Raw genomic sequence first — 26,996 nt, 5'->3', positions numbered from 1 at the left:
GAGTGTCCCACTGGGTGTTCTGGGAACCCTCTAGGTTAGGGGACAAGGTTGTCTGTCTTGGAAATGACTGTCAAGCCCCAAATATATATACAAGCACATCCACAAACAAGCAAGATGATTTTGGTATCTTTCTCTGTTGATACTGGAGTGTTGACATAAATATGGGACACTTTCTTAAGTATATAAACTAGGTGCAAATAATGAGTACTTGTAATAAATTCTCACTACAGAGTCTTATGTAGGAGCATTTTCTTTTCATCATCTCATTAATGAGTTTGAGCCATTAACAGCTTAGAGTGCTGAATAAGGATTTACATTTAATTGAAGTCCTCTGTTCTTAGCTGACAAAATGTATTTTACACACTTGATGGATGTAATTAGTGTGATGAAGCTTTAAAAGAAATTGGCTTTGTTAAATTTAGAGTTTGCCATGTCAGTTTATGCATGAAGCCAAAGCGTATGTATCAGTAGTTCTGTGGCTTTGGAAGGAAAAATGCATTTTATTACTATTACTGATAGATAGGCATTTTTAATTTATGATACTGTTACAGTTGAAATACAGCATGCTTTCAGATTTGAGAATGCATCTATTATGTTATGATTCCAAATTATTTTATACTGCTACAAGATACCTCTAACACATCAGAATTTACCATTATATGCTATGGCTACAGACAAACCTGTATCCTTTGGATAGCAAGGATTTATGCATAATTGTTTAAGTTACAGTGTTTTATTAAGCTTTCATAAAAACAATTCTCCATGAATACTGCTGGACTTTAGTACACGCAAACTAAGGGCAACTGCATACTGCTCTCGGTCACTTTTCCCCCTACAATGTTATTGCTGTCTGCTTAGCCTGATAGGCAATAACTTCTCACTTTAAAATATTTCAAGGTTTGTCCTAAGAAAGGTCATATGCAAAAATTAATAAAAAAGTAAAGAGAATGTTGAGATGCCATAGCTGTAAGCTTCTTTAAGCTGCAAAATGAACACTGGTTATAAGTTCAGACTATCAGTGAAAAGAACATGGTTACTGGCAGTTACATGTAGACTGCCACACAAAGTTTATTGCTTCCCCTGTGGCAAATAGTTTATTTTTGACGTAAGTGTTTTAAAAGCAGGAAGCCACCTATGTGAAATGGGGAAGGTATAAGGATTCAGTATACAGGATTCTGATTTAAAATGTTAGAAATTTTCCCCCCATATTCTTTGTGATTGCGACTTACTAAGAAAAATGAAAAACTATTTTGTGTTGCCAGTGTCACTAGGGATGAATAGAAACATGCTGTCCAGCATCATGTATGTTTGAAGTAAATCAGTCTGTTCTTGAATGAAGGACAGGTTACTGGGTAGTAATTGGAGCTTCTGAGCTCATATAATAATACTGGTAGTGTTTGCTGCAGGCCCACATTTTCCATCAGTAGTGTAGCCTGGAAACCGTTGTTACGGATAAATGAAAGTAGGGGAAACTAAACATGTAGTCCCAAAAGTACAGAGACTGCTTTTTATAGGTACAATTAGCCTTAGGAAAAGTTCCCACTGAAGGGTTTCCATCCCCATCTGTTGTGATCCTTTGTTGGAAGGTGCATAGTAAGTATATTACATTGTGAGTCACAGGTGTAATATAACATGAAATTAATTTTTGAATTGGAAATTGCTATTATATGCAATGCATATGTATTCTGGAGAGCACAGTGCGGATGAGAAGCTGGCTGGTATGAAGCAATGTAGAATGAAGCCTGCGCTGTTCTGAGGATGTGACTCATAGATGGCTGGAAGGCTAATACTGTGATATGAAAGTGTTATATTACAAGTAATAGTGCACTGCTAACAAAACTGATGTGCTGGAATGATTATTTGATGGTGTTCTTTTTTGAAGAGGAAAAGATGATTCTTTTCTCAAACTTTGGCTAAGTATTTTTGTGTAAGATTACTATGATTGTTATTAGTGAGGAATATGGGGAATAAACTCATCTGGTTAAAAAACCAGATTCCAGAATCTGCAGCTGCTTTTTTAAACTGAACCATAGGTAATTGTTTTTCTGAGGTCAGTTAATTTTAACTGTGTGCCAGGAATTAGTGGCAGTCCCTTTTGTAGTAGGTCAGAAGGCAATTTTCCATTATATACCCTTTTTCAATATGCATCCCACCCAATGTTAGTAAGATACATCTGCCACCATCTGCACATCATTGAGGTACAAGTGCTTCCTTTCACTTGCAACAAAACTTGTGAAGGTCTCCGGGAAGGTAATTTTTCAGACTACCTTCATTAAGCTGGTCAGAGCACTTTGCAGACCTCACAAACAGTCTTGTTCAAATTTCAAATTCTGGGGAGAAAGGGAGAGGAGATAGTGTTCTGTCACAAAGGTTAAGTGCTCAACTATTGTAAGAAGTGGGTGGGATCTGGGTGTTTAAATTCCCATTTGCAGCTTTGAAAATCTTTCATATAGTCTGTTTTAAAATAAACAGGATAATCTACAGGAAACTGAAAAATTAGTAACAAAACACTAATTAAGGTGAAGTCTAAAGTGTTTCTCTGTTTGACTCCAGTTTGCATTTTGTAAACTGTGTTCCCTCTTTTATACTTTTATCATCTGCTGCTTTTGCACAATTTACCACAAGCCAAATAGATGCTTCTGCATAATGTGTTTTTTTTCTAGGGGAAAAAAAAAAGCAAACAAGAAACATGTGTATGCTAGAATATACATTATAAAGTCTGTATTTTGGAATAAGGAATCCATTTATGATGGTTGTATTTTCAGTCCCGCAGAGATTGTATGACTAATGTATTATTATTGCTTATTATCTACACTCTAGCAAAACACATGCTCAGTGTTCATGTTTCCTTTACCTACAGCTACTTTTAATCTTGAGGGCAATGAAGGAAAGAATTACAAAGGCAATTAGAAGGCCCAGCTTCCACTGGAGATCTTCTTTTGTACCTTTGAACATTTTGTGAATGTTTTCTCCCCTGAGTTACAGCTGAACCAGGAAGGGGTAATCTCATTACATTATTTTGAAGTCGATTTGTGCGTTTTGCATCCTTTAAGGAAGTGGAAAATATAAGTGCCTAATTTAAAATCAGAATCATGAGTTCTACAACACCAAGTATTATAGACGCTAGTTAAAGAACTGGTATTCAAACATTCAGTAAGTTGTTCCTGAGCACAAAGGGCACACGTAAGACCCAACAACACAACCTATGATTTGTCATGAAGCAAAAAATAAATGCCAGGAGAATGTGCTCAGCTAGAATAGTGAACATGTACCAGTTAGTAGTATCATATCATTCCTACAGATGTTGAAAATAATCATACAAGAAACAAGAAAATAGTAAGATGAAATATATTTTGATTATTCCCATATCAGCTCAGTCCCACAGCTTCAGAAAGAGGTGCCTTACATTATAAGAAGGTAGTTTCTCCCTCTCTTTAAGTTAGGTGTGAAATAAAAGTTAGAGAAGATTTTGTTTGATGTTTAGATATGCCCAGATTCAGACAGTAGCAATTTTTTAAAAAATAAATGCTTAAAATACTTTTAAGAAATGCACAAACATTTATTTAACATTCTAGTTTTGCTTTAGAATGTAATTTTCTCTCTTTTAAAACCAGTTGTTTAACTTCTGGAAAAGCTGAGTGATCCTCCCTAACTTTCTCTAGCACTGTAAGCCATATGCAGTCCTTTTTCTGAGTCTTTTCTGTTTTCCATCTCTCAGTATAGTTTTGCACATGAACTGAAGTGGCCATAAAAATGCAAAGTTTTCATACAGTTACTACATCACACTATGGGATATAGCGCAGGTATAATGACATGTCCTATACATGACAAGTATAGGAGGTACTGCTGGATTTGAAGTGAGAATAACTAATAAAGGCTGAGTTTACGATGACAACTTCTGCAGGCTGCTGCCAATATCTATGTGTTAAGTTTTTTTTCTTTCAGCATTAAGCAATTAAGTTCCGGAGAGACCTAGCTAGTTAAATGTTTTGTTAGTTTGAAGAAGAAAAGGATTTGCACACAGAACTGGCCAGATGATTTTCTCAGTGGTGTAGTGAAGCAAGAAACCTTGTAATGCATTTATGTCCTTGTTTGGAGCATAAGTAGATGAGTAATTAGGATGTTTGATTTTCATATGTCCTTATGATGTATTAATAGAGTCTGGCTGCTCCAAAACACTTTGAGAATTTGCAAGGTTGAACTGTAATTACGAAGTCCTACATGATTTCAGTGCTACTGCTAGTATTGAAGCAATAGAAATTTAACATTCAGTCAAGAGTATAAACTGTGACACATGGTCAGTGTATTAGTTGCACAGGAACATAGGAGAGGAATGGTTTCAGCGGTTAAGACAGCACATGAGGGCTTTTTTTTGAGAACTCTTTTTCAAGATTACATCTCCAGTCATTCAGTTTCTTCTCGGCAAGCAAAAGAGTTTGTGAGAAACAGTAAGAAACTGTAAGTAAAGAAAGAAATATTTTGTTTTGTTAAAGAGTTTGGTTGATTTCAGTAATGAAGAATCTTAAACTTGTGATTTTTTACATGAATATAAAATGTTTCCTGTAATAACATCAGTAAATTTCATTAAGCTGTTTAGAAAGTAAGTTAATAAATGGGGATTAACTGCCCTTCTGTCCCTTCTCAGTAAACAATGCTCATTCTTACATTAGAATGCTAATACTATAGTCATGATAGTCTAACAATACGAGTAAGACAAGAATTGTAGGGAGATGTGATTTCTATGATGGGTTGGTCAAATAAAAGTTACTGCCTACTACTTGCAAATCTTTTTTCATTATTGCCTTTATGATGTTTGTGCTTGTTCTAAATGAGATTTGCAATTTCTCTGGTAGGTAAAATGTTGGCCATCAACTTACAGCTAGCCATCCCAGAGTGTCTTGTATAAACTCCTTTTTATTAATTTATGACCTCCTTGATGATCTGTTCATAGCTGTTGAACTCAGTCACTTTTTACTTCTTTTGCGCCTTACTGTCTTCCATTCACAGTTATGCCAAGAAATAGTTTGACTATAATTCTGAAAATTGCATCAAAATCCTATACTGTACCACTGTGATGACACCCATTCTAGAAAGCCCACCTAGGAATAAAAATCAAGGCTACATGTCATGGACTGATAGGTGACCTCCAAATGCACCTTAAGTACATAAAAAGTTAGAAATACAACTGTATTTCATTCAACGTGGAGTGAAATGAGTTCTTGTGCATCATCTTAAGGGAAGTGAAATCTGTCTGTTATCAACAGAGCTATAATCCTGATTTCATTCGTTTCTGTCATTTAAACCATTCTGTGGTTTAAAATTACTGCCAATAACATTGGCATAGAGTTACTCTGAGGCCTAACGTTGTTGCTGCAAAACATACCAGAGGCTGCTGCAAGCAATCTTTGCCCAAGGAAATATGCTGCATATTCATGTCACTGGTGAGTTTCTCATTGTTTGCCTTTATTACTGCTTGTGAATTTGATCTTTCGTAATTTGCTTCTTGTCTCTTTTGTACACTGTGTGTTTTCAAGATGAAGCTGTTACTTTAACTTGTTCCCAGGTGGTGAGTGCCCTTCCTTTTGATGTCTAATAATATCTTTCTCTCATTATTGTAAAACTAAACTCAATTTTTTTTTTTTTTTTTAATCTGCTGTTAGGAAGTTGAATGAGTTGCTTGTAGTCTGAGTTTATTTTATAGTATCTTAATGTCACTTAGTGCTGTTTTATAAGTAATAAGTTCTAAATCAGTAGCCACATATTTGTTACAGCTTCTGTCCTTGCTTACTTATTATATGCTTCTTGCCTTTTACTGACACCAGATAGGCAATTTTTTGCTAGCATTTGTCTACATTCAGGTTATGATTCCATACACAGAAACAGTTGAATACTTAGTATGCTGAAAGGATTTGATGCTACTACCATGTGATACAGAAGAATGCAAAGTAAAAAGGCAAACAAATCTGTGTGTGAATTGATATAAACAATAGATACCTGTGATTAAGCTAACTACCCGCTGGATGTCACTATTGTTCCACAGAAATTCATCTAACAGAATATTTATCTAGAGTTGAGTGGCTGACAGCAAAGACCATTAGCTTGCAGCAAACTGAAAATTTCTAATTGTGTTTGCAGGAATATTGTACATTTATGTTCATTTTGCAATTGAATTTTATATCAAGGTTCACTGTTTCATAATAATAATAAAAAGAGCATTGCCAAACCTTAATCTGTGCTGACTGTATAAGTGCAGATAGTGAGTAATGAAAACCTACCAGCCAGTAGAGAAGCTTGCATTCATTATGCTCAAGCCACTCATTCTCATTATTATTCTCTTACTCTGCAATTGCTGGAGGTAATCTCAACACAGTGAATGAACATTACCAGTCTCCTTGAATTTGCTTAGTACATTAGTTATTTTCTTTTTCCACAGATATGCCTTCTGTGTGGTTTATTATTCTGAAATACCACTTGAATATTCCAGGAGCTGGGTCGTTTAGTTGAGAGGCCAAGTACTCCACTGGCTGGGAGGACGTCTTGGTGTGAGGAGACTGGATTATATTCCCAGTACTCAACTGGTGTGTGATCTTGAGCAAATTACCTCAAATCTGTCATGTTTATTTGCCATCTTCTGTCTGTCTTCTCAACATCCCTTGTAAACATTTAATGTAAGAAATTGTTAGAAGGTGTTAAACGAAACAGTCTTGTTTGGCGATTCCACCTAACATTTGTCTCAATGTGGTTTAAATAAATGTAGACTGCAAAACTAATGAAAATGGGCATGGAAGACTACTACTGCTTTGAGTGGTAGCCCCAGAACACCATATGCAACTTAGAAAAAGGAATAGAAATTGATTTTAAAAGCCAAAAAACACAACAAAACAAACCCAGACACCTTCAAAATGCATTGTTGCTCTCCTAAACTTGGAATATGCAGGCAGCATCAGATCCATTAAGGGATAAGCCAAGTCATTAGAGGCACTTGGTCACATCTCCTTCCACAAGTTTGTGCCTAAAATGCTTGTATGAAGGCTTAAGGGTTTGTAAGAGCCATCATAGCTGTCGTGCATCCTCTGAGGATTCCTCAGCATCACCCCAGCAAGGTTTTAACAGTTATGTGAGAGACTGGCACCAAAATATCCCAAATCCAAGACAAAGTGGGATCAGAATTCTAGATACCTGCTGCCCAAACTGGAGAGAAGCAAAGAAGAAATTTCTTCTATGGAATCTTTGAGGCTTTAACACTTCATTTGTATTCAGGAAAGGGGCAGCCTTTCACAGGGACTGAAAGTTGCTCAGCTAAGACGAAGTCGTTTCCTACAAGATTATTTGAATTTGTGATGCTGGTGGCCTAGCCAACCCAAACAAGTCACTTCTATAGTGTTTAATTTGACAGTGGTGAGACAAAGTTTAGCTTAGTTCACGTAGTCTTTGCACAGATGAAAGCATGGGTTTTGTAATGTGTTTTAACATGCTGTGAAGCTGGTTTAAAATGTTTTCTAAGCCATAGCCATTAGATTTAACAACTCAGCTCTCAGGCCTCAGGCTGTACAAGAAGGTTCAAAGAGTTACACTGGGCATCTTTTTTTGTGTAATCAGACAGTGTTTTCATTATCAATGACTATAGCAGCAACTACACATCTATCTGTGTTTGGTATGTGTTTGGAAATTCATGAAAAGTGAATCTGTTGTTTTTCAGGCAATAAATGAATTAGTTGATCTAAGCATGTCTGTGCTTGAATATAGACATGCTGGATTTTCATTAGTATTTTTGTTATCCATCTATGATTAATGACATACTGGCCTTATTTTCTTTTTCATGCCCATAACTAAGTATTTTTCAAAGGGAGCTAGTGATAATTTTACAGATACTGCTTTCTGTGGGAGGTTGTGGGTTGGTTCTTTCTGACTATTGTTATGGTTAGAAGTAGGCATTACAGAAACATAAAAGGAAGCATATAAAGCCAAACTCAGTTATATACAACTCATTCACAATCACAGTCCATTAAGAAGTTTTAGAAGATGTATTGAATATTTTCAAATAGCAAAAATCTAAATTAATAGTACAAAATTATTTTCTGATTGCAGTTAGCACTCCCAAAACTAAATAGCAAAATTTTATTTTAGTTTTATATATCTATATATATACACACACACACATACACATGTGTGTGTATCTGTATATATATGAATGTATGTGTGTTTTGGACCAAATCTTTCTTGTTTTTGCTGTGCCTAATATTAGTCACCACTGCAGACGTTAAAGCCTATAGAAGTACAGTGATGCTTCTTAACACGAAGTTTACAGCAAACTCTAATCCTTTAGTACAGAGATAACCAAGACCTGCTGGTAGAAAACTGAATCTCATAATAGCTAAGATAATTCAATGTATATTGACTTTTTAATAGCAACTTTCAAGGTACAGGTCAGGTTAAAAATTAGAGTTTGCTCAGTGCTGCAAAAGCATCTCAAGGACTTGTATTATTAATTGTGTGGGATCCTCTTTGTACTCCGTAAAACGGGAACTCAGTGTTGCAGAGTTCAGTATAGTCTCAAGCTTCTACTCTCAGATATTTCCTCACTACAGTCCTTGAAAATGAGAATGGTTTCATTATATGAAAAAAGGAAAACAAAACAAAAATGCTACAAGTGTATTAGTTCTTTTTAAGAGATGCTTTCTAGCTTTGTTTTCATCATATCTAGTATATTTCAAGGTGATTGGCTGTGATTGGGATTTTTCCAGTAAAAATTCAGAAGAACATTCTGCTAAGGTTTTGCTTTTTCTAATCTGCTGCAGTGAAACTGCTTTGTAGAAACATTCCCTCCCAAGTGATTGAAGACGTGCAGTTTACTAAGCCAAATCAAGTTACAAACCAGAGATAATTAAATTACTGACTTGCTTCTATATAGGTGCTGATGTATTATTTCAAGAATGACCCCCCCCACCTCCCCCCCCCCCGCCCCCCACCCCTTCCTGATAATCAAAATAGGAGGTATGATTTATTTGAAAGTATGGGGGATGTTACATTCTTCTGCAGCCAACAAAAATACATGACTTTGGGAGAGGGAGAGCAGGGAGTAGCCAGGTTACAAATCTGTATTTTGTCCAGAACCGCTGATGAATGACTACATGTTAAAAATGAGCATCTGTGAATTCTTATAATGTCATTAAGGTTTTGCTAAGAGAGAAAAATAGTTTGTCACTGATTTCTTTAAGGATTTTTGGATGCAGTCTTCTCAGATCAGTGAGTAACCAATTTTCTCTGAAAGCTCTTTGCAGTTGTAGTATTTCTAAAATGTACACTGTTTGGCTTTGTAAGTAATGAACCTTTATTTAGATATTAGAGGGACAGTGTGCAAAACACATCGCAAAACCCTAACAAGCCCAGCCCAGCAAATAAAAAGAAAAAGAAGAAAATGACAGATTTAATGGTTTCCTCAGCTACATTAATGTCTTTGACAGTCTTGAAAAGAGAATTTCTAATGAGCACTGAAACAAATGTGTGCAGGAAGTGGTCTTGCTTTTGCTGCTGCACATTTGAGTTCCTCTAATTACATCAATAAGGAATTTCTGCTCCTCATTTAATGAATGCCTTTTGACTACTTTCTGAAAGGCAATTGGATGTAAGGGATAAACACTGGCACCTTTTGTATGAAGTCACATAAACAGGTTTCAATTAATAGTTATCAGCCCTAGAAACACTGTATTATAATGCAGTACAGTAAATCCCATTGTACCTTTTTCCTTTTAAATTTTTATTAAGCCTAGATTTCCCACTGCTTTGCTTTTGGTGTGATACCTCATGTCCTAAGACAGTGCTTTAACTCCCCACTGGCTTTTTATTATATCTTGTGTTGGGCAGAAATCAGGCATTCTTTCAGAGCTGTTCCTGCACCATGTCTCTCCTCTGACAACTCAGAATTCAGATGCTGCTACAGTACCTGGGTCCTTAGTTTGTTCTTGGTTCAAAAAGTGAGTTTCGGAGCAAGGGCTGGGGTTAGGTTGGGGGGCAAGAAGGGGTAGGGGGGGGAAGCCGAGTTTGATTTTTTTTTTTTTTTTTCATTGTTGTCATTTTTCTCCCTAAACAGAGGCACAGTAGCTGCAGGTGCAGTGGTTTACTTATGAAAGAAGTTTTCTATTTAAAAACAAGAGAGACTTTAATGAAATCAGCAGAGGGTTTGTACAATAGGTATTGTATTAAACCAGAGCTCAGGCTTCACATTGATTGCGGTATTTAAATTTCAATGAGTTGATTATGTATGAGAGTAAAATGACCAGTATTATGAATGTACAAAAAAGAGACATGGAAGAGCTGTGCCAGAAAAGTGAGAAAAACGTTCCCTTTATAGTCCCTAGAGTTCAATAAAGCACCACTATTTCCCAGCTTTTAAAAGCTCTTTTATCACAATGGTTCATACCTCACATTCCCTGGAGCCTGATTTGTTATACGTGCAGGGTCCTGTTCCATTCAGCAGCATCTCACTGGTTTCAGTGTTGGTAGGTTTGTAATCTACATAAAATTCCTGTGTGCTTGGAGTCATTTGCTTCAGTGACTGTCTTTTCTTTTTCCTGTGCCTTCGCATGAGAGAGCGCTGCTGCAGCTGCTTCATACTGGCTGGGTAACGCTTCCATGACACATAGATTACCAGCAGGATCACAAGCACAGACAAGAAAAGGGCCACGCTGCCTGCTATGATTTTATGGAAGGAGATGTGTTCTGTGTCGTGCTCAGGTTCAGAGCTTGATTCAGTGGCTCCAATAGTTGGGGGCAGAGGGGGCTTGCTGTCGTGTTTAGGCCTGGTGAGTTTTGGTTTAAATGTTGGCTTTGGGAGAGCTCGTGCTAATTCAAACCTTTCCGTGGTACTTTTGCCACAGATGCTGTAGTTTTTCACTGCATCAATAACATTCACCCCTTGCAGCTCTTTGGGGCTGGCACAAATAATTGTATTTTCCCTCAGCCCTTTAAAACTTTTAAGCCAGTTTACCAGAGAGCAAATGTTTCTGCTGCATTCCCATATATTCCCAGCAAGGCTGATGTCATTGAGAGATATCCAAGAATCCAAAATTTCTTGACCAATAAATGTGAGCTTGTTTGAATCCAGGTTGAGGCGCTGTAAATTGGGCACACACTGAAAAACACTAGGTCCACTGAAAGCTTCTATTTCATTGCCAGATAAATCAAGTCTTTGTAATGAGCTCCAGGTCCAGGACATAGTTTGTCCTATCACACTGATTTTATTCCACTGTAAATAAAGGTTCTGAAGGCTGACTAGCCTTGGAAAAAGTGCCAGGTTGAGCTTAGAAAATTGATTGTGCTCCAGATGAAGCTCTTTCAGTCTGATCATGCCTGCAAAGACATTCCTTGCTAAACTTCGGATGCGATTATAACCCAGGTCCAACAGTTCAAGGTTCCTACAGTCTTGAAATATTCGAACAGGGATGGTTCTTAGGGAATTGGATCGCAAATGTAAACTCAGCAGCTTCCTTAAGCCCCTGAACTGTTCAGATCCCAGAGACTGCAGCTGATTGTATGACAGATCCAAATTCCGGAGATTTGTCACAGGTCTGAAGGTATTATTAAGAAAATAGGAGATTCTGTTGGAACTCAAGATCAACTCTTTTAGTCTGCGTATTCCACTGAAAGCATTTTCGTCAATATTGCTGATGTGGTTATGGTCTAAATAGAGCCAGGTGAGTTGATTAAGACCTTTAAATTGATTGTATTTTAGTTTTTGGAGGCTGTTATATCGAAGGGACAAACCTAAACAACCAGCAGATATACTTGAGGGAATCTCCTGCAATTTCTGAGATTCACAATATACCATTTTGCCTTCACACCTACAGCCCTTAGGGCATCCTCGTTCAGCAGAAGAAAGCATTGTCAGTAATACAGTAGGGGCTATTACCAGAGCTACAGCTGATCCGCTCAGTAGCCTAATTACATTGAAACCTGGAAATAAAAACAACTTAGAAAAGTTATCCCCCCACACATCAGTCATTTCTTTCAATCATGCTAAAATCTTTTATTTCAACAATCATTTAAAAATCCCTAGCTCGACTCAACTTCTTTTCACATTGTTTTCTTTACTCAGATTTTTTTAAAGAATGCCTTTATATAAATACTGAAAAGCAGTTGGGTAAAAGGTGTAATCCCTAAGCAGTTTAACTGTAATAACAAATCACATCAAGGCAAGTCTATGGAGTAATTAAAGCACAGGCTATGCAGTGGCTATGAACTATACATTAAAAAAAATAACATGAAAAACATACCCATCCTTTGTGTTGTTCAAAGGTCGTCCTTAGGTCTTTTGTTTTTTGCTTAGTGTGCCACAAGCATGGCAGCCCCTGTCAGCTGCACTGTAGTGAGTCAGGGCTCGCTGACACCCAGGAAGAAAAATTGGACCCCTTGGGAGATGGACCGATTTTGGAACATTATTCTTTGCCAGCCATGCAGAACACTCCAAGAATAAATCAATCCCAACACAGCATTCGCAGCAAAATGTCAAATTCTTCCTAGGTAATAGGATCTTCATGGATATTATGTTTTTGCATCTTTATAGTTAGGAACCTGGCTTTTAAAATTTCTCTTTTTAGGAAAGCATGTTAGATTCCTCCAAGCACCATTTAGCTATCTGAATTCACACATCTGTATTCCATAGCACAGCAGTTCCCTTACTTAGTACCCGATCCGGCTAGGAAGCTGCTTTGTAGCATAGAAGGTAGAATAAGCCCGTACAATGAACAAGCTCTGCTCACTTCTGCATACTGTCATTCTGAAAGCTCCGTCCGACTGTTGCTTTGGTTTCGGCGAATGCAGTCTTATGTAAAGCTGCCCCCAGTGGTGAAGAATATTATGGGCATGTGCAGAAATGTCTTCCTTTTATCTTGCAAATGAGTAAGCTCTGCTGGGAAAAGAGTGATTGTTCTGAGTGACTAATAGAAGCGGAATGGTCAGCTTCGATGTAAACTAGTGAGGTGTGCTGAAATATCCAAATCCTCTTAGTCTCTTGCTGTTTGTGAGAGCTGTTTTGCATCCTTGAACTTAATAGCTCAGCATGTGCTGCTGAGACTTTTGTCTGAAGGGCTAACATGACATTTGTAGGACATAGATACAAATTTTCGGTCCTAAGGGTTTTTTTTTCTTACTGCATTAGACATGTGTTCACACGACCTTTTTGCAATAACTCACTATTTTTTGGTGAATTATCAGCCCCCTCAGTGTGTCTCTCACCAAGAGTTTCAGTGGGGACACTATATTTTACAACATGAAAAATGTTTCGGAGCTGACATTTTGCCTTTTTGCTTTTTTCTTCTCTGTTAAAAGGCACGGTGCCAGGAGGTTAGAAGAGAGTATTGTGCTCATTTATTTCCCAACTTGCTGTCACTTCGTTCCACAACACTAACACTTCAAACACAGGCTTCTGTAACCCTTACAATATAGGGACTAAGCAGCTCGGTGTAGTACCTTAATCAGGTGAATTGTTTTTACTGTAGCTTATGACATGGGCAGGATTTTATGTGAAGGTACAATATGCAGAGTTTTTTTAGATGTGTGACTCTGGGCAGTCCTTATGTATCACGTAGAGAGCTTTTTTCTCTTTCCTTACTCTTCCCTTCTTTCCTGCGTGCTGTAGAGAAAGGACACATCCTCTTATCTGGGCAGAGCAAAGGTAAGATGGCATTACAGCAAATGCACCACGCTGGCAGTCTTCCTTCACCAAGAAATATAAGAGATAAGAGATGATGGTGGGGAAGTGTAAAATCATGGCTCTTTGTCGTACAAGAATAGGCTAGAGCCTGACGAGAAGCGTGCTGCTCGTTAAAAGAGGAGTACAGATTACAGTCCCTCAAATGCAACCAGACAGCTCTGAGAACTGCTTTTTCTTTCTGAGGCTGAATGCTTACCCCCTGGAATAATGTGCTTTGACTTTTCCCTTATTATTCACTGCTGTGAGCATAGAAGAACTTAAAATGAGGTGAAACCTGAAATTTTCCACACATTAAAATGCCAACATTGCCTGGTACTTAGTCTGTGAATGACTTCAGGCTTAGAGTAATCCCACTAGTACTAATGCACCTATCTGTAGTGCCTAAATTAGGAGCACAGTTGCCCCTGGCTAACAACTATGAACATCTTTCATGTCAGGAGTCATAGAGTCAGGAGAAATACATACCTGCATCAAGGCACATCCTCCCCTTTGGGTTGGATTTGTGGAGAGGGAAAGGGTTAATTCCTCCATTAATCTCTGTCACCGTCACCATCTCCCGTCTCTACTATAGCTTGTTTCTGGCTCTTAAATCTGATCTGTAGGGTTGAGGAGCCAGCGACAAACTGCAGACTGCCCTGGGAACTGTGATAGTCTGGGGAGCTGTTCTGCTGGCAGGAGTGACACGTGCCAGTCCTGGCGTGCCTGTTGCGTGTTTTGCATCACTGCCTTGGGGTCTCTCTGTACTTGATGGAGCAGGATTAGCAGCTTCAGAAGACAATTCAGACCTTCGGTAAGCCAGTTTGCCTCTTGGAACTGCTGCTCTCCCTCTGTTGACAGTAGAGGATGCCTGCGACAAGTAAAGTCTTTACTGAAATCGCTCAGTTAGGTTCCTAAACTTAGATGGCATGAAATTAGGTCTGAATCTTGACCTGGTTCAAACACAGTGTGTGAAGCTACAGATAACATCCTGAAGAGTTGGTGCTACTTAGTATAACAGCTCAGCCTGAGCCTTCTCCCCAGACTTTGGCTATTCTCTGGCTTTTCCTCTTTCTTCTCTCCCTCCTCCATCTTCGTTGCAGAGTTAACAAGTAACTTCTCTGCCACCATGAGTCAGCAGAGCTTCAGCAGCTTTTCCAGGGTTTTAATAATTGCCAATGTACTGGACAAATAAGAGGGAACAGCCACTCTTTTACCATGAGTTATTTTCATTTTTCTGAAAGGGGTGAGACATCAAGAGATGAACACAGAGACCATCAAATCTATGTTAATGGATTGCCAAATTCAATTTTCTTTACTGAGATCCTTTTTGAGTTACACAAGCAGGAAAAGTGCCAGTGTCTGATAAACAGTTTTTTAAAATTGCATTTCTGTATCTTCATGCAGCTGAATGGGTTCTTTTCAAATTGTGGGAATAAAGCTGCTCCCAGTATGAAACATTTCATACAAAATTTCAGACCAGTCTGGCCATATTATAAACTATGAAAAATAAAGAATTAAGTTAAAGCTGCTTCTTAGGTAAGAAGATACCTTTTCTAAGTGGTTTAATCTTCGCCTTGTATCAACTACACCTTATATATCTGTGCAGCCCTGTTGCATTACCATTTAACTCATGTAACCAGGAAAAAAGAACTCAAGGCAAAACTGGTTAACTTCTCTTATGGATAAGCTAGTTTTCATTAGAACTAATACTGCAACTCCTGAATGCCTAAAATCCAGGAGTTTGCTGAAGGCTTGGTGTGAGTTTAACTTGTACTCCATGTGACTTCATGTGTATTCATTCTGCAGAATAATTGCTGTAGTCCGAGGGTGTGTAAGTTCACCTCTCTGCACCATTGCGAGGCAGCCCTGCCTCCTGTCCCACTCAGGAACAGGAGGGAAAAACTGCAAGTAACAGAAGTCTCAATGGCTTCACGCTGACTGAGTATTAGTGCTCAGAAACAACGTTATTCCTTCTCTTCTGGCTATGAAGACAGCATTTTGTGCAATTCTGCAAAGACAGATGCCCTTAAGAGAAATATTTCGTTTATTTGTGTACTCTCGCACACAGTCTGTGTTTTGGGATTTCAGCCTTAGACATAATTTTCTGTGGCAATTTTTAAGATGCCACAGAACATGGAAAACTTACTAGTTTTGAGTTGTATGCCACCATGATCGCTCCAATTTGTTTTTCTGGGCTTTTTCTGAGGGGGAAAATGGCATACATCAGAAAATACGTTGACAAATATGTTGCTAAATTTGTCTTAACATTCATACTGATGAAGAGCGATGTGTTGGGTGGAGCCTGTGATGAACACATTGTTTTCTTCATCAGCATGACAGACAAATTAAATTCAAAGTTGTTTGGAAATGATGGACTATACCAAGTTAGCCATGACCCCGATTTTTCTCTTGGTACTAAACTTTTCAATAGGTTTTCTGCCTGGAAATTGTTCTAGATGGATTTCACTACTATCTGATTTTGCAGTAATTTGCTTTAATTTAATTTCATGTTTGATTTTGGTGATTTTTCTTATGTACTACAATACTAGTATATTTTCTTTTTCCATTCATTCTGGCTGTGGTCTCTGTACCCAGCTGCAACTTCCCTATGGAAAGCTTAACATGAACTGCAGCCAGAATAGTATAGGGTGAATCAAAAGATGATGTTCACTGTGAAAGCCTCCTGCACAGAGCTGGTCTGGAATTGAAAAATTTTGCAGGGGAAAGGGGAAACAGCAAATCTTGCATTTTTCAGGGTTCTGAGAAGACACTTGTAATGACCAGGTACATCTGTTTGCTAAGTACATTTGAAAAGGGGGGGATGCCAGATTTATCAGGCTACAGTAGAATGGGGGTGAGGGGTGCAGGAAAGAGATGTAAACTTCGCAAAGCATAAGGAATCAGCAGTTACCAGGTACTAGTGGGATTCCACTTAAATCAGCAGTCAAAAGCCTTCCCCTGTTCTGTCACTTGTTTCTCATCAGCCTTCCTCAGGACATTTCATGTTACTCTTTAAAATGCAGTTCTTGTTTAATGACGTTGTTACAAAATAGAAATAGTTTTTTTTAAAAGTTTACATTTCTCTTATTCCCATAATAAATCCATTCAGAAAAGCAGTATGATCCTTTCTAGCCACAGTGCATTATGTTCTTAATGCACAAACGTCAGAATTTAGACTTCTGGGTACAGCATTTTTCTGTTCACAGATACAGCTCCTGGGTCTAGGAGTGCCTTTATGTATGTAATCGCATGTCCCTTTGGAGAACTGTAGTTAACAAGTGCTGCACTGTGTTCTTTTGGGGTTTATGAAGTGACAATGTATGTCTTTCCCTTGACTTTATTTCACTATAAAGAAACCAGGAGTCAGCTGGGTTAGCAATAGTAGCTTGTTTTAAATGGTACTGTAGTGTGCTATCACTGTATCATTGAGAGTAGATAAGTCTAATAAAATGTGTTTGCAATTTTTGAGCCAGTGATTAAATGAACCTGCTGTTCCATGAGGATCAGATTAAATCTGGGGGAGTATAACTCCCAGTGTAAATATCAGAGTGTGGGAAGACAGAGGGAAACTCAGGATGCAGGATTTGCCAAAGGCAGACACAAGGAAAGGGAAGTGTGGGAAAGCCACGTTCAAGGAAGGCAGGCAAGGGAGATTGAGGCAACAGAAAGTGCTTTGAAGAAACAGGGAAAGTGGACTGAGAGTAGGGAGGGTATTATCCCAGCAGTTTGTCAGTACTGACCTAAAGGACCGTTGGTGGTAAGTGGTAGATGGGGGAGGTAGATAAATGAAAATAGCCCCTTGCTCTCCTGCTAGGATCAATTAGCTTTGCAAGGCCTCCCCTGGCCTCTGTGAGGGTGAAAGGATCCCATGTTACAAATTCTGTGATAAGCTGAAGGAACATCTGAAGCTGAACAGGAGCCATGCCCCCTTTCCAGGAGTCAGTTGCCTCCGTAACATCTGATTGCTTGTAGAGGACATCAGGGACACATCTGTCAGTTTGTGTATACCCAGAGGATCTCCTCAGTGCCGTGGTTCGCAGGGCAACACAGGCTATCGCTTTCCTCATACACAGTTACACGCTGTTGAATAATAAAGCTTTTCCAGCTGTACAGTTTTGTTTAAATCGGTGCATTGTGGATAGGTCACAGGGGCCTCTAAACTGTCCCAGGGTAGATAATGCAGCATAAAAGCCTACAACCTTCGTTCATGGCATCTAGTGGCTAGATTTTCTGGATCCCATCATAACTCCTGTATCCTTAATGAGGCATTGGACACTCAGCTGTTCCCCGATTGACTTTTTGTCCTATGATTTTGAAGCTGTTTGAAGGCAAGCAGCCTGTGCTTCAGTCTCATCCTCTGGAGACACAACTATGTGAGATGCAAAGCTATCATTTTGCTTACTCTCTGACGTTGATAGGTGCTGCTTCTGTTTCAGTGGATTTACTGTTGATTCATTCAGGCTTGTCCTCCAGCATCTTGGTGAAAGCGGGGAGTATGAGGAGAAGCAGCAGAAGGCAAATGATCATCACTGAAGGAAAAGAAATTAATTACATCTTACACATAGTGCTAGCTTCAGCCTTCAGAGCATGAATGATACACGCCATAAATGCCCTGGAGGTGTGTAGGTAAAAAATGGAAGGCAGTCTCAGTGGCCTCTGCTTGTGATTCTGCCTGTAGTCTCCGTGAAGATTCCAGGGATATTAGGTTAGAATAAACCCAGGCTTGTTGCAAATGCTTCCCATTCTTTTATGGGCCAGGATGGCATTGCTGGAAGAGTGCCTATTGTCTTATTGTCCACGCAGCGCGTATGGGGTTTATGTAGCCTAAAGTATTCAGAAACCCTTAGGGGTCACCATGAAGTACGTTTGCCTATGAGGTATGATTTGTTCCCCCAGGGGTACCTGGCTTCTACCTTGCTAGAACAATTCTGCATATGCATCAGTGGCAGGCTATGATAGATGGCAAAGGCAATGAACTTGCTTCCTGGGGAGCCAGATTAACATGGAGATCTTCTAGAAGAGTTTTGTTCATGGAGAACTCTGTGATTAATGGCTGGGACATCAGGCTGGAGGCATTGTGTAACTGAATTCAAGCAGAGTTGCAGCCTGGTCCCAACAATGTGACATCCCTGGAGCAGCTCTGTGCCACCATCTGAAGAATCAGAGGGGATGGGGAGGAGCTGGTTTCAGAACAGGTACCTGTGTGGCCCTTGAGGGTCTGTTTGATATCACAGGCTGCTCCAAGCTCTCATTAGCTGAAGAGTACATGACTTGCCAGTGATAGTCATGGTTGAGGAGCAGCAAAAGGGAGGAATGTAGGTCTTTGGTGTCTCAGTAGGACTGAGGAGAAAACCATGGGTTCAGGATATTGGAATGTCTGGCTCTATCTGATAGTCTACCTAGAACTAGTGTGATGAGCAATTTAACTATGGGTTGGTGGAGCATATGCATGCACATAAATACTTTTTCTTCTTTGGAGAATGAGTTGGAAAACTGGAGGCATCCTCTGAGGAAGTTTTCCTTTAAATGGATATGTTTCAATAGAAGATTTATATAAATGTTTCTGGACAGAAAGACATTTTGTTGGGGGAAACAAAATAATCCTACAGTGTCCAGTTCTGGCCAGAGGGAAAGAAGGGATCTCTGATCATGTCCCATCTTATTGGTAAGAACAGGAATGGTGACATTTGTCTAAGGACTAATGAGGTGGTGGTAGTGTCAGTAATATGGCCATTTTGACAGTGTTTTATTTTCTGCCAAACCCTAGACCTCTTCAGTCTTCAATGCTGATGTGTAGTTAAAAAACTCAGGGCTAGCCTTTCCTCCTCAGCTCTTCCTTCTGCCTTCATGCCTTTGCCTATAGCTTTTCCTTCTTAACTCCTACCAAGTGTATACTTCTCTGAGGAGTGAATATTTGTCGGTTGCTCAGCATAGAGCATATATAGACAATGCATGTTCACACATGTTTTTAGGAATTTCAGACATGTTCGCTATTACGCATTTAACAAGTTGCTCCTTGGCTCTCCCGGTGAAACTGCCTTGGTATCCCACTATATGCAGAAGCTGTAGAGTTAGTTATTCTGTCAAGTCAACATGGGAATATCTGTTGGCTGCTGTGGCTCCTTGACTGCTAGAGGGATGCATCTGGCAAGATCTTTCAATATAGGAAAACCACGACATCCACATCCTATCGAAAGCCATTAAAAAAATCTTATAACTTGTTTCCCAAACTTCAGCTTTTACCCTAATTTTCTCTGGGTCTCAGTATCTCCACTTACAAGAGAGTGAGAGTGACGTTTAATTCTTCTGTAAGTTGATCAGCACGATAGATGACATGCTTCACTTTTTATCTGACACTAGTTATTTTCAAACATATGTCTTTTCCATCAGTTAAGCCATCTATTCCTTTTTGGACTTCCAACACAAGTTATTCTGTATCTGTTGTCATTTTTATTACTTGCTCTGGGTATCATTTATTCTGATGCATTTTTTTAAGCTAGAATGACCAAATACAAAATTCCGTGAGGACAACATAGTCATCAAATATAGGAAAACAGGCTTCTTTTTAAAATGCAGAATTATGTCAAATCTTTGGTTAATAAGCTTGTCAACTTCTGTTCACTGTAGGACCTTTTTTGATGTTACAGGATTACCATTTTGAAAACTATTTAAAAACCTGTTGAATATTACCTTTAATTTTCCATATAAAAATTGTGATGGGGGCTAACATTTTTCAGCTAGTTGAAATGAACGATATGTATACATAGCATTTCTTAGGCTCAGACTTAGATTTGCAGATAAGACAATTATTGTTGTACTTCCTAGTCTTATTCCTCTTCAGTGTAAATAGGCATACAGATGTAAGCAATTAAAGTGTGCAGAATAGCTTGATTTCATTTGACCTGTTGAAATATTCTAAAATAATTTCCAATTTCTCCTTTCACTTCCTTATGCACAAAAAACTTTACAGAGAAAAAAGCATTATAGCTTACCTCTATTAGGACTCATGCTTGGACTCAAGTATGGTATTCTGAGATTGCGATTTCAAATCCAAAGACAGTCAGAGTAATGTGTTCCTATACAGCATTAGTAACATTTTGAAGAGAAAACTAAACATGACAGTTGAGCAGATTTGCAACTGAAAGAGAAAAACATGAACAAAGTTAAGAAGCATATAATTATGTTCATTCACACTGTGACTAGCATAAAAATGATTTATTCCAAATGGTTACTGTTGCATGCTTAGTCACTTCCTTCCCTGGCTTCAGCCTAATTCTCTTTTCTGGCATTTTCCTGCAAAAAAATATTTGTTCTGTTTTTCATCAAAAGTTTCAGATTTTTGTAGCTTTTAATAATTCAATCAAATCTTTTGCAATTAAGCAAGCTACAACAGCTTTTAGATATTCCAGCTTTGGTAGCTGGTGTTCCTGAGAAAGAATCTTAATTGTACCAACAGTCTTGGTTAGTTAACCAGCCAGTAATCTGCTTCTACTTAGTCACAGAGGTCGCCTGTCCATGCCCAGTAACGATGGACTAGAACTTTCTGGTTTAAAAAAAAATATATAAAACGTGAATTGTTGCAGGTATGTTTTGACTATTCCATTCTGTATTTGCCATCCTTCTTATTCTTTTCCCATTGGTGTGTCTGGCAAACAGAGCTCTGAAGAATACATACGTGATTTAAATTACTTATTAGCTCATCTTTTCAGGCCATGTCTATCCAAGAAAATTGTCTTAAATTAAATGTGATTAAATAAAAAAATGAACATACAAGCAAACCCCAGCATATTTAAGTGATTTACAAAAGTGCAACAGACTCTCATATAATTAATTTCAAAACAGAAGTCTTGGTTACTGCAGATTTATTTTGGTTTCTGGGACAGTCTACTGTTTATTAAAACTAAGTGTCTTTTATCTAGTGGACAGGACAGCAAACAAATGACAAAACCAACTCAAAGGGACTCAGATATTATACGTGTTGTTTGCCTGCTGCGTCACAGTGTAAAGCAATTAATATCTGCAAAATGTTAATTTCTGATAGGCCAAAATGTTGAAGAAGGCTGCAGGCACAGGGAGGAAGAGAGGAAGCTGACATGAAGAGACGAATTGGAGTTTTCAGCCTTTCTTCTCTTTCTTGCAACAATAGTGGGATAGACATGTTGTAGTTTTTGTATTTTGTAAATCCTTCTGTCCAGTATTCTGTATCTCGTAAGTCGGTAAGAAGCTTAAAAACACCTTCTCCTTACAGCATAGCTGCATACAGAAAAGGTTAGAAAGCAAGAAATGCTGCCAATTGATAACCAAGTAGAGACTCTGGTCAGCCCACATAGTGGAGACACAGGAGAACTGAACCTGAGTGAGTCAACAGCTTTCTTTCTGTGTCCCTAAATGGTAACAGGAATTGGGAGAAAATAGTAAAAACTTACAAACGTGAACTCAGTTTCAAACCCAAATATTTTACCTCCAGACACACAGGAAGCAGGTGCGTCTCTGTCCACTTGTTCTTACAAGGTACCTCTTTTGTCATAGATATATGACAGAAAAATCTTCTGTCTGTGTAATAGGGAAATCATGTGGCTTGTTGATTTGATCTTATAGCATATGTTTGTGTCATCATTCATTTGTCATTTGGACAAACTGGCTGGATTGAAATCCAGAGCATGAATAGATACGTAGAATATAATTAACACAACAAAAATACTTCTGTGGGGATTTCTACTGCTGTGTGTTGAGCAGTTTCCCATATTCTTTTGTAAGACTGTAAGCTCCTAGGAAAGGAATGTACTTCTATCAATGTAAGACTAAAAAGGATCCTAATCTGAAGATAACTGTGTACAAATCTAATACACAGAACAATCATAAATAGAGTGATGTTAAAATGTCGTTTAGTTTGAAATTCATAGGAGAAGTAGAAAAGAAGTTTTTTCAGGAGAAGCTAAATATAACTTTGATTTTTTTTTTTTTTTTTTACTTCATCAATGTGTGTCATTTCAGCTGTATAGTTTAGTTTATACTATGATAATTGAACCCCACAATACAACCTCTATGGGATTTCTTATGCGGTTATGTGCCTTGGTGCTCTTTGCATGCATAAAGAATTCACATAGGGTAGTAAAAGCTAAAAGACATAGAAGTCTTATGTTTCAGTGTAAAAGCCAGAAAGTAACTAATGGGTGTTAGGAAAAGAAAAAAAACAAAGGTACTGTATGGCCATGTTACTGAATAAGAGCTGTCTCCTATGAAGATCTTTGCAGTTTCCTTTAAAATATATAGTACTTGCCACTCTTGAGACAGAAAGCTGGAAGAGATCCAGTGCTCTTATCTGACATAGCAATTTCAATGTTCTTCTCTGTGTGATTTAAAGTCAAGTAGAAATATGCCGTTAGAATAGAGATATCTGTAAATGGATAAAAGTCTTGGAGTTGTATCAGAACACCACTGTATGAGAGAATCTCCAAAAAGAAAACTATAAATGTCCTTGAATATAGTAGCTCCTTACATAAGCACTATGGGTTTTGGAATTCTGTATGAGATACTTGCTGATCAAAAGGTGAACATTTTAAACAAGCTGATAATTCATATGTTCACATTAAGACCAGGGTTTAACATTCCACCCTTTCGTACACACAGAAACATGAGACGAACACAGGAGTGAATATGCCAGGCTCTGTAACAGTTGAACTGCAAGACTTGATTTTGCAAAGCTCCTTAATTTTGATAAAACAAAGTTTTATCCAAAGCCAGATTTAGACAAGGTTTCCAGTAACAGTTACTACTCTGGTTATTCCTGTCTGTGCACAAAATCCAAATCCACTTGTGATGGTTATTGTACCTTCAGTAAGTACTGTGGAAACCTACTTCTGTCATTACCCATTACTGACATGGTGGGAATTAGCATAGTACTGATAAACTTCCAACTTGGATCTTCTACTTAGAAAAGGTTATTGTAAATTAGATCAGGGACACTGAGAAAGAGAGAATTCCTACTCTTTGTAGCACAGTTTTTTACAGTCAAATGTCTTAACTGATGACAGTATTAATTATCACATAATGAATGTGGTTAATTTGCAGAATTTCACAGTGGGAGAGGATTCTCCATTGTTATATTTTTCTCTCTCCCTCTCTTTCTGAATAATTAATCCCATATCAGATCATGAACTAATACAAGTTGCATCCAGAAGATACAGGGGGAAGTTGCTGATCCTTTTAAGTCTGGCAAAACTAGCCTCCTAAATGTTCCGCATATAATTTAATAGATATGCCAGTGACCTTTCTTCTGTTGCTGGTTTTTTTTTCACATCTACTGGAAGTACTTGATGGATATTTTACGTCCTTTCCTTTTAAAGTGTTTATCTAGTACATTTGTATTCTTTGCTTACGTTGCCACTTAGCTGGTATTTTTTTACTTTAGGCTGCTTGCAGCAAAAATGTGTGAAATCCTGTATGTCCCACTGTGCCTAGAATATATTTCAAAAAGAGTAAATGCTTTCAGTGTTTTACAAGTTTGCAGCCTCTGCCACCCTTTGCTAGTATTTGTCTTTTACTTTATGCACAAGTTGCTTGGTACCATATGCTCCTTCCTTGTCAGAGGCTGGCTGAAGTGTCATGTGTGTCAGTAGTGGCTTATTTTACTTGCCACAGTTTAATGCAAAAGCAGTCAGCAGCAGCAAAGGAATCTGCTCTGTTTCAGTTCCCGTTCTTTCCATTGTTGCCATTCAAGAAAGGTAGGCACCACATATGAAACCATTTCTGAAATCATTAGGGAGCCTCTCATGTTCTCAAACAAAAAAGAATTTAAAAATTATGGAGAGTTTTACTCATCATTATATGGAGCGATAGACTATTTAAACACTTTCCAGGAATGCTAGTGAATAGGCATTATCAGTGAGTCAGATATGAATGTGTATGTCAGAACAAGAGTGTCCTTCAGCACATACTTTTGGTATGTCTGTCAGAGGTCCTTAGGAACTTATTGATGAGTTTCATGATTTAACATAACAATTACTAGGAGTATGTTTGGCTGATTTCTGTTCCCTATGGAATTAATGACTATCTCTATTTGTCTCTAATTTGTACTCTACATGATTAGAACAAGGGTCAGAGGTAAATATTTTATGTAGAGTCACTGTTTGGATAGTTTTACTCCTGATATTCAAGATGATTCATCTATCATATTTTATACTAAGATTTCATTTATGCATTTTTAATTTAAGCATTAATAACTCTTACAGAACTTGTGACGATGTATTAGATATAGTTGTGTGTGCTGTAGGTGGTGTCTTTAGAAGACTGATAAAATCCCAAATGGAAATATTCTGTTGTCTTGGAGTCTAAGACAATCTATAGGAGTTGTTGCTGGGTTTGAAACAAAATTAATATATGGGAACTCACTATAAAGTGCTACTGCCTCTCCTGAGTTTTGTCATTACTTTTATTTAATGGACTAGGTTTTGGCATTCATTGGTCAGCTGTACTGGCCTTCCCATTGTCTTTACTTCCCCAAGAAAGGGAATTATTTCATGTGAAGAAAACACAGTATGAATCTGCCTGTTAAATGGAGACTGCCTTCATAAGTCAAGAGCCATGTAAACACCACAGAGTTAAAATTTGCTTGGCTCTGGTTACCACAAGAAGTATATACCATTTAGGCTAAACATACTGGCATGAAAAATGTTCTTCTGTTATAAGTAGCTGTCCCTCATACTGTTGAATGTCTTCATTTAGGGTTAGGGAGTTATGCTGTAACATTGTGTCTTCAATTTGCATCTTAATTAACTTTGAACTGAAACAGATAACTTATTTGACATTCTAAAGGGGAACTTTTGTGTCCAGTTATTCAGGATTAGCATTCCATGGGGAAAGAGGCTGAGCTAATCAGATTCTCACCACCTTGTGAAAAGTCCCTCAGGTACTGGTTAAAAGTCTTGTTTGCAAGGTTCATTTCTGCTAAGTAGTATGAGAATATAGGATGTCATGTTTCACCGTTCTCAGCACCTTCTTAGATCTACAATTAAAGGTCAGTTTAAGTCATGCATATTCATGCACATTACACTGAAGTGAGTAGTTTCTGTGACTCTGTGTGTGTATCCAAGTGTACTGGCACCAGTTTGTAAGGTATCAGCCTTCAGGTTCATCACAGCCTGGTGACAGTGGTATTCTTCTGTGATGTGAGGTGTTTTCATTCTACCCGCTACTCCTTTTAATCAATATGTAAATCTGACTGAATCACTTTCTAATGCACAAAGAAGTAAATAAACATGCATTTGATATTTATATATAGGAATTTTGCTATAGCAGGTCAAGGGATGTGTTTTGATTTTTCTGAAGACTGTTGCAAAATGTTATTGCTCTGGAAAAAGATTACAAGGGAAATGCGATAATCCTTTTATCAGGATACTTGTCGTTTCCATTTAATCATAGCTGAAACAATAATGAATGCTTCTGAAGACAGTCAGTCTGTGCTCACAGCGTTTCTTCAGTCGGTTCAAACACTGTATAAAGAAACAGTTTTGTGCGACCTTCAGTTAAATTTCACTGCTGTTCCCGAGCTGTTCAAAAGTACAAAGCTCCTATGCTGGAAAGGAACTGGAGTTATTGTAGAAACGTGCATTGTGGTTCAAAAAATTAATGTAAAGAGTTTTTCAAGATAATATAACATTCATGAAAATTCAGTCCACTTTTCTCTGTAATGCATTTCCTGTGACTCAGACCTCTTGTTTCTGTTGAGCCAAATAGGGATTATTACATAAAACAAAGCAAAGCATTATATTTACTGCCATATTTAACAGCTTTATCTCAGTCTATGGTATGTAATTATCCTTGTCAGTTTGATAGGATACTTAATAAGAATTTCAGAAGAGGTTGTTAAGGAAATTTCTATTTTTAATGTCTAATTTTTCAGCTGTTGAGTTTAACAGGTCAGATTTTAAAAAAAAAAGTATTATCATGAATTGCAAATTGCTAAAAAGATTGTTCTTAGGCATTCTTGCATTCTCTTTGGGATCCATTTCTTGTTCAGGAAATGCAAATGAAAATAAAAATATACTTGAAGCTCAGCAAGTAAATACAGCAGCTAGATAAAAAGGTATCAGTTTTAGTAATTGATTCAAACCTTTTCTAACCATGAGGAACTTTGCTATTCTTATTTCGTCCATTAAGAACAAACAAACAAAACCACCTGATTTTCTAGTTGGCTGCTGACCATGCAGTTTTCTATCTCATGAGTGAAGGTATGTTTTCAACTTGGTTCTGTAAGACAGTATCTTATTCTGCTGTCCAGATGGTCACTGTGGTATGTCAGCCTATC

The 26,996-nt window shown here is 38.0% G+C and overlaps 2 protein-coding genes across 5 annotated transcripts in view; one reads left to right on the top strand and one right to left on the bottom strand.

Annotated features, from left to right (window-relative positions):
- The window catches only part of LRRTM3 (leucine rich repeat transmembrane neuronal 3), an 87,772-nt gene extending 75,471 nt beyond the window's left edge, over positions 1-12,301 (bottom strand). Inside the window, exons 1-2 of one of the 2 annotated variants that reach the window (XM_075025294.1) lie at positions 12,273-12,301; positions 10,421-11,952 (exon numbers count right to left, since the gene is read on the bottom strand). In XM_075025294.1, the coding sequence (XP_074881395.1) occupies positions 10,421-11,952; positions 12,273-12,276 (1,536 nt within the window). In that variant the 5' untranslated portion in view covers positions 12,277-12,301. Of the gene's footprint in view, positions 1-10,420; positions 12,002-12,272 lie in introns of those variants that run through there. The other variant, XM_075025293.1, reaches the window with a different exon arrangement.
- Positions 1-26,996, top strand: part of CTNNA3 (catenin alpha 3) — a 541,251-nt gene that overhangs the window by 219,877 nt on the left and 294,378 nt on the right. The gene's annotated exons all lie outside the window — the stretch shown is intronic.

This window comes from Buteo buteo, chromosome 4 (assembly GCF_964188355.1).
Source record: "Buteo buteo chromosome 4, bButBut1.hap1.1, whole genome shotgun sequence".
NCBI classification, from domain to species: domain Eukaryota; kingdom Metazoa; phylum Chordata; class Aves; order Accipitriformes; family Accipitridae; genus Buteo; species Buteo buteo.
The sequence above is the reverse complement of the archived record's forward strand: the minus strand, read 5'-3'. Positions and strand labels throughout refer to the sequence as shown.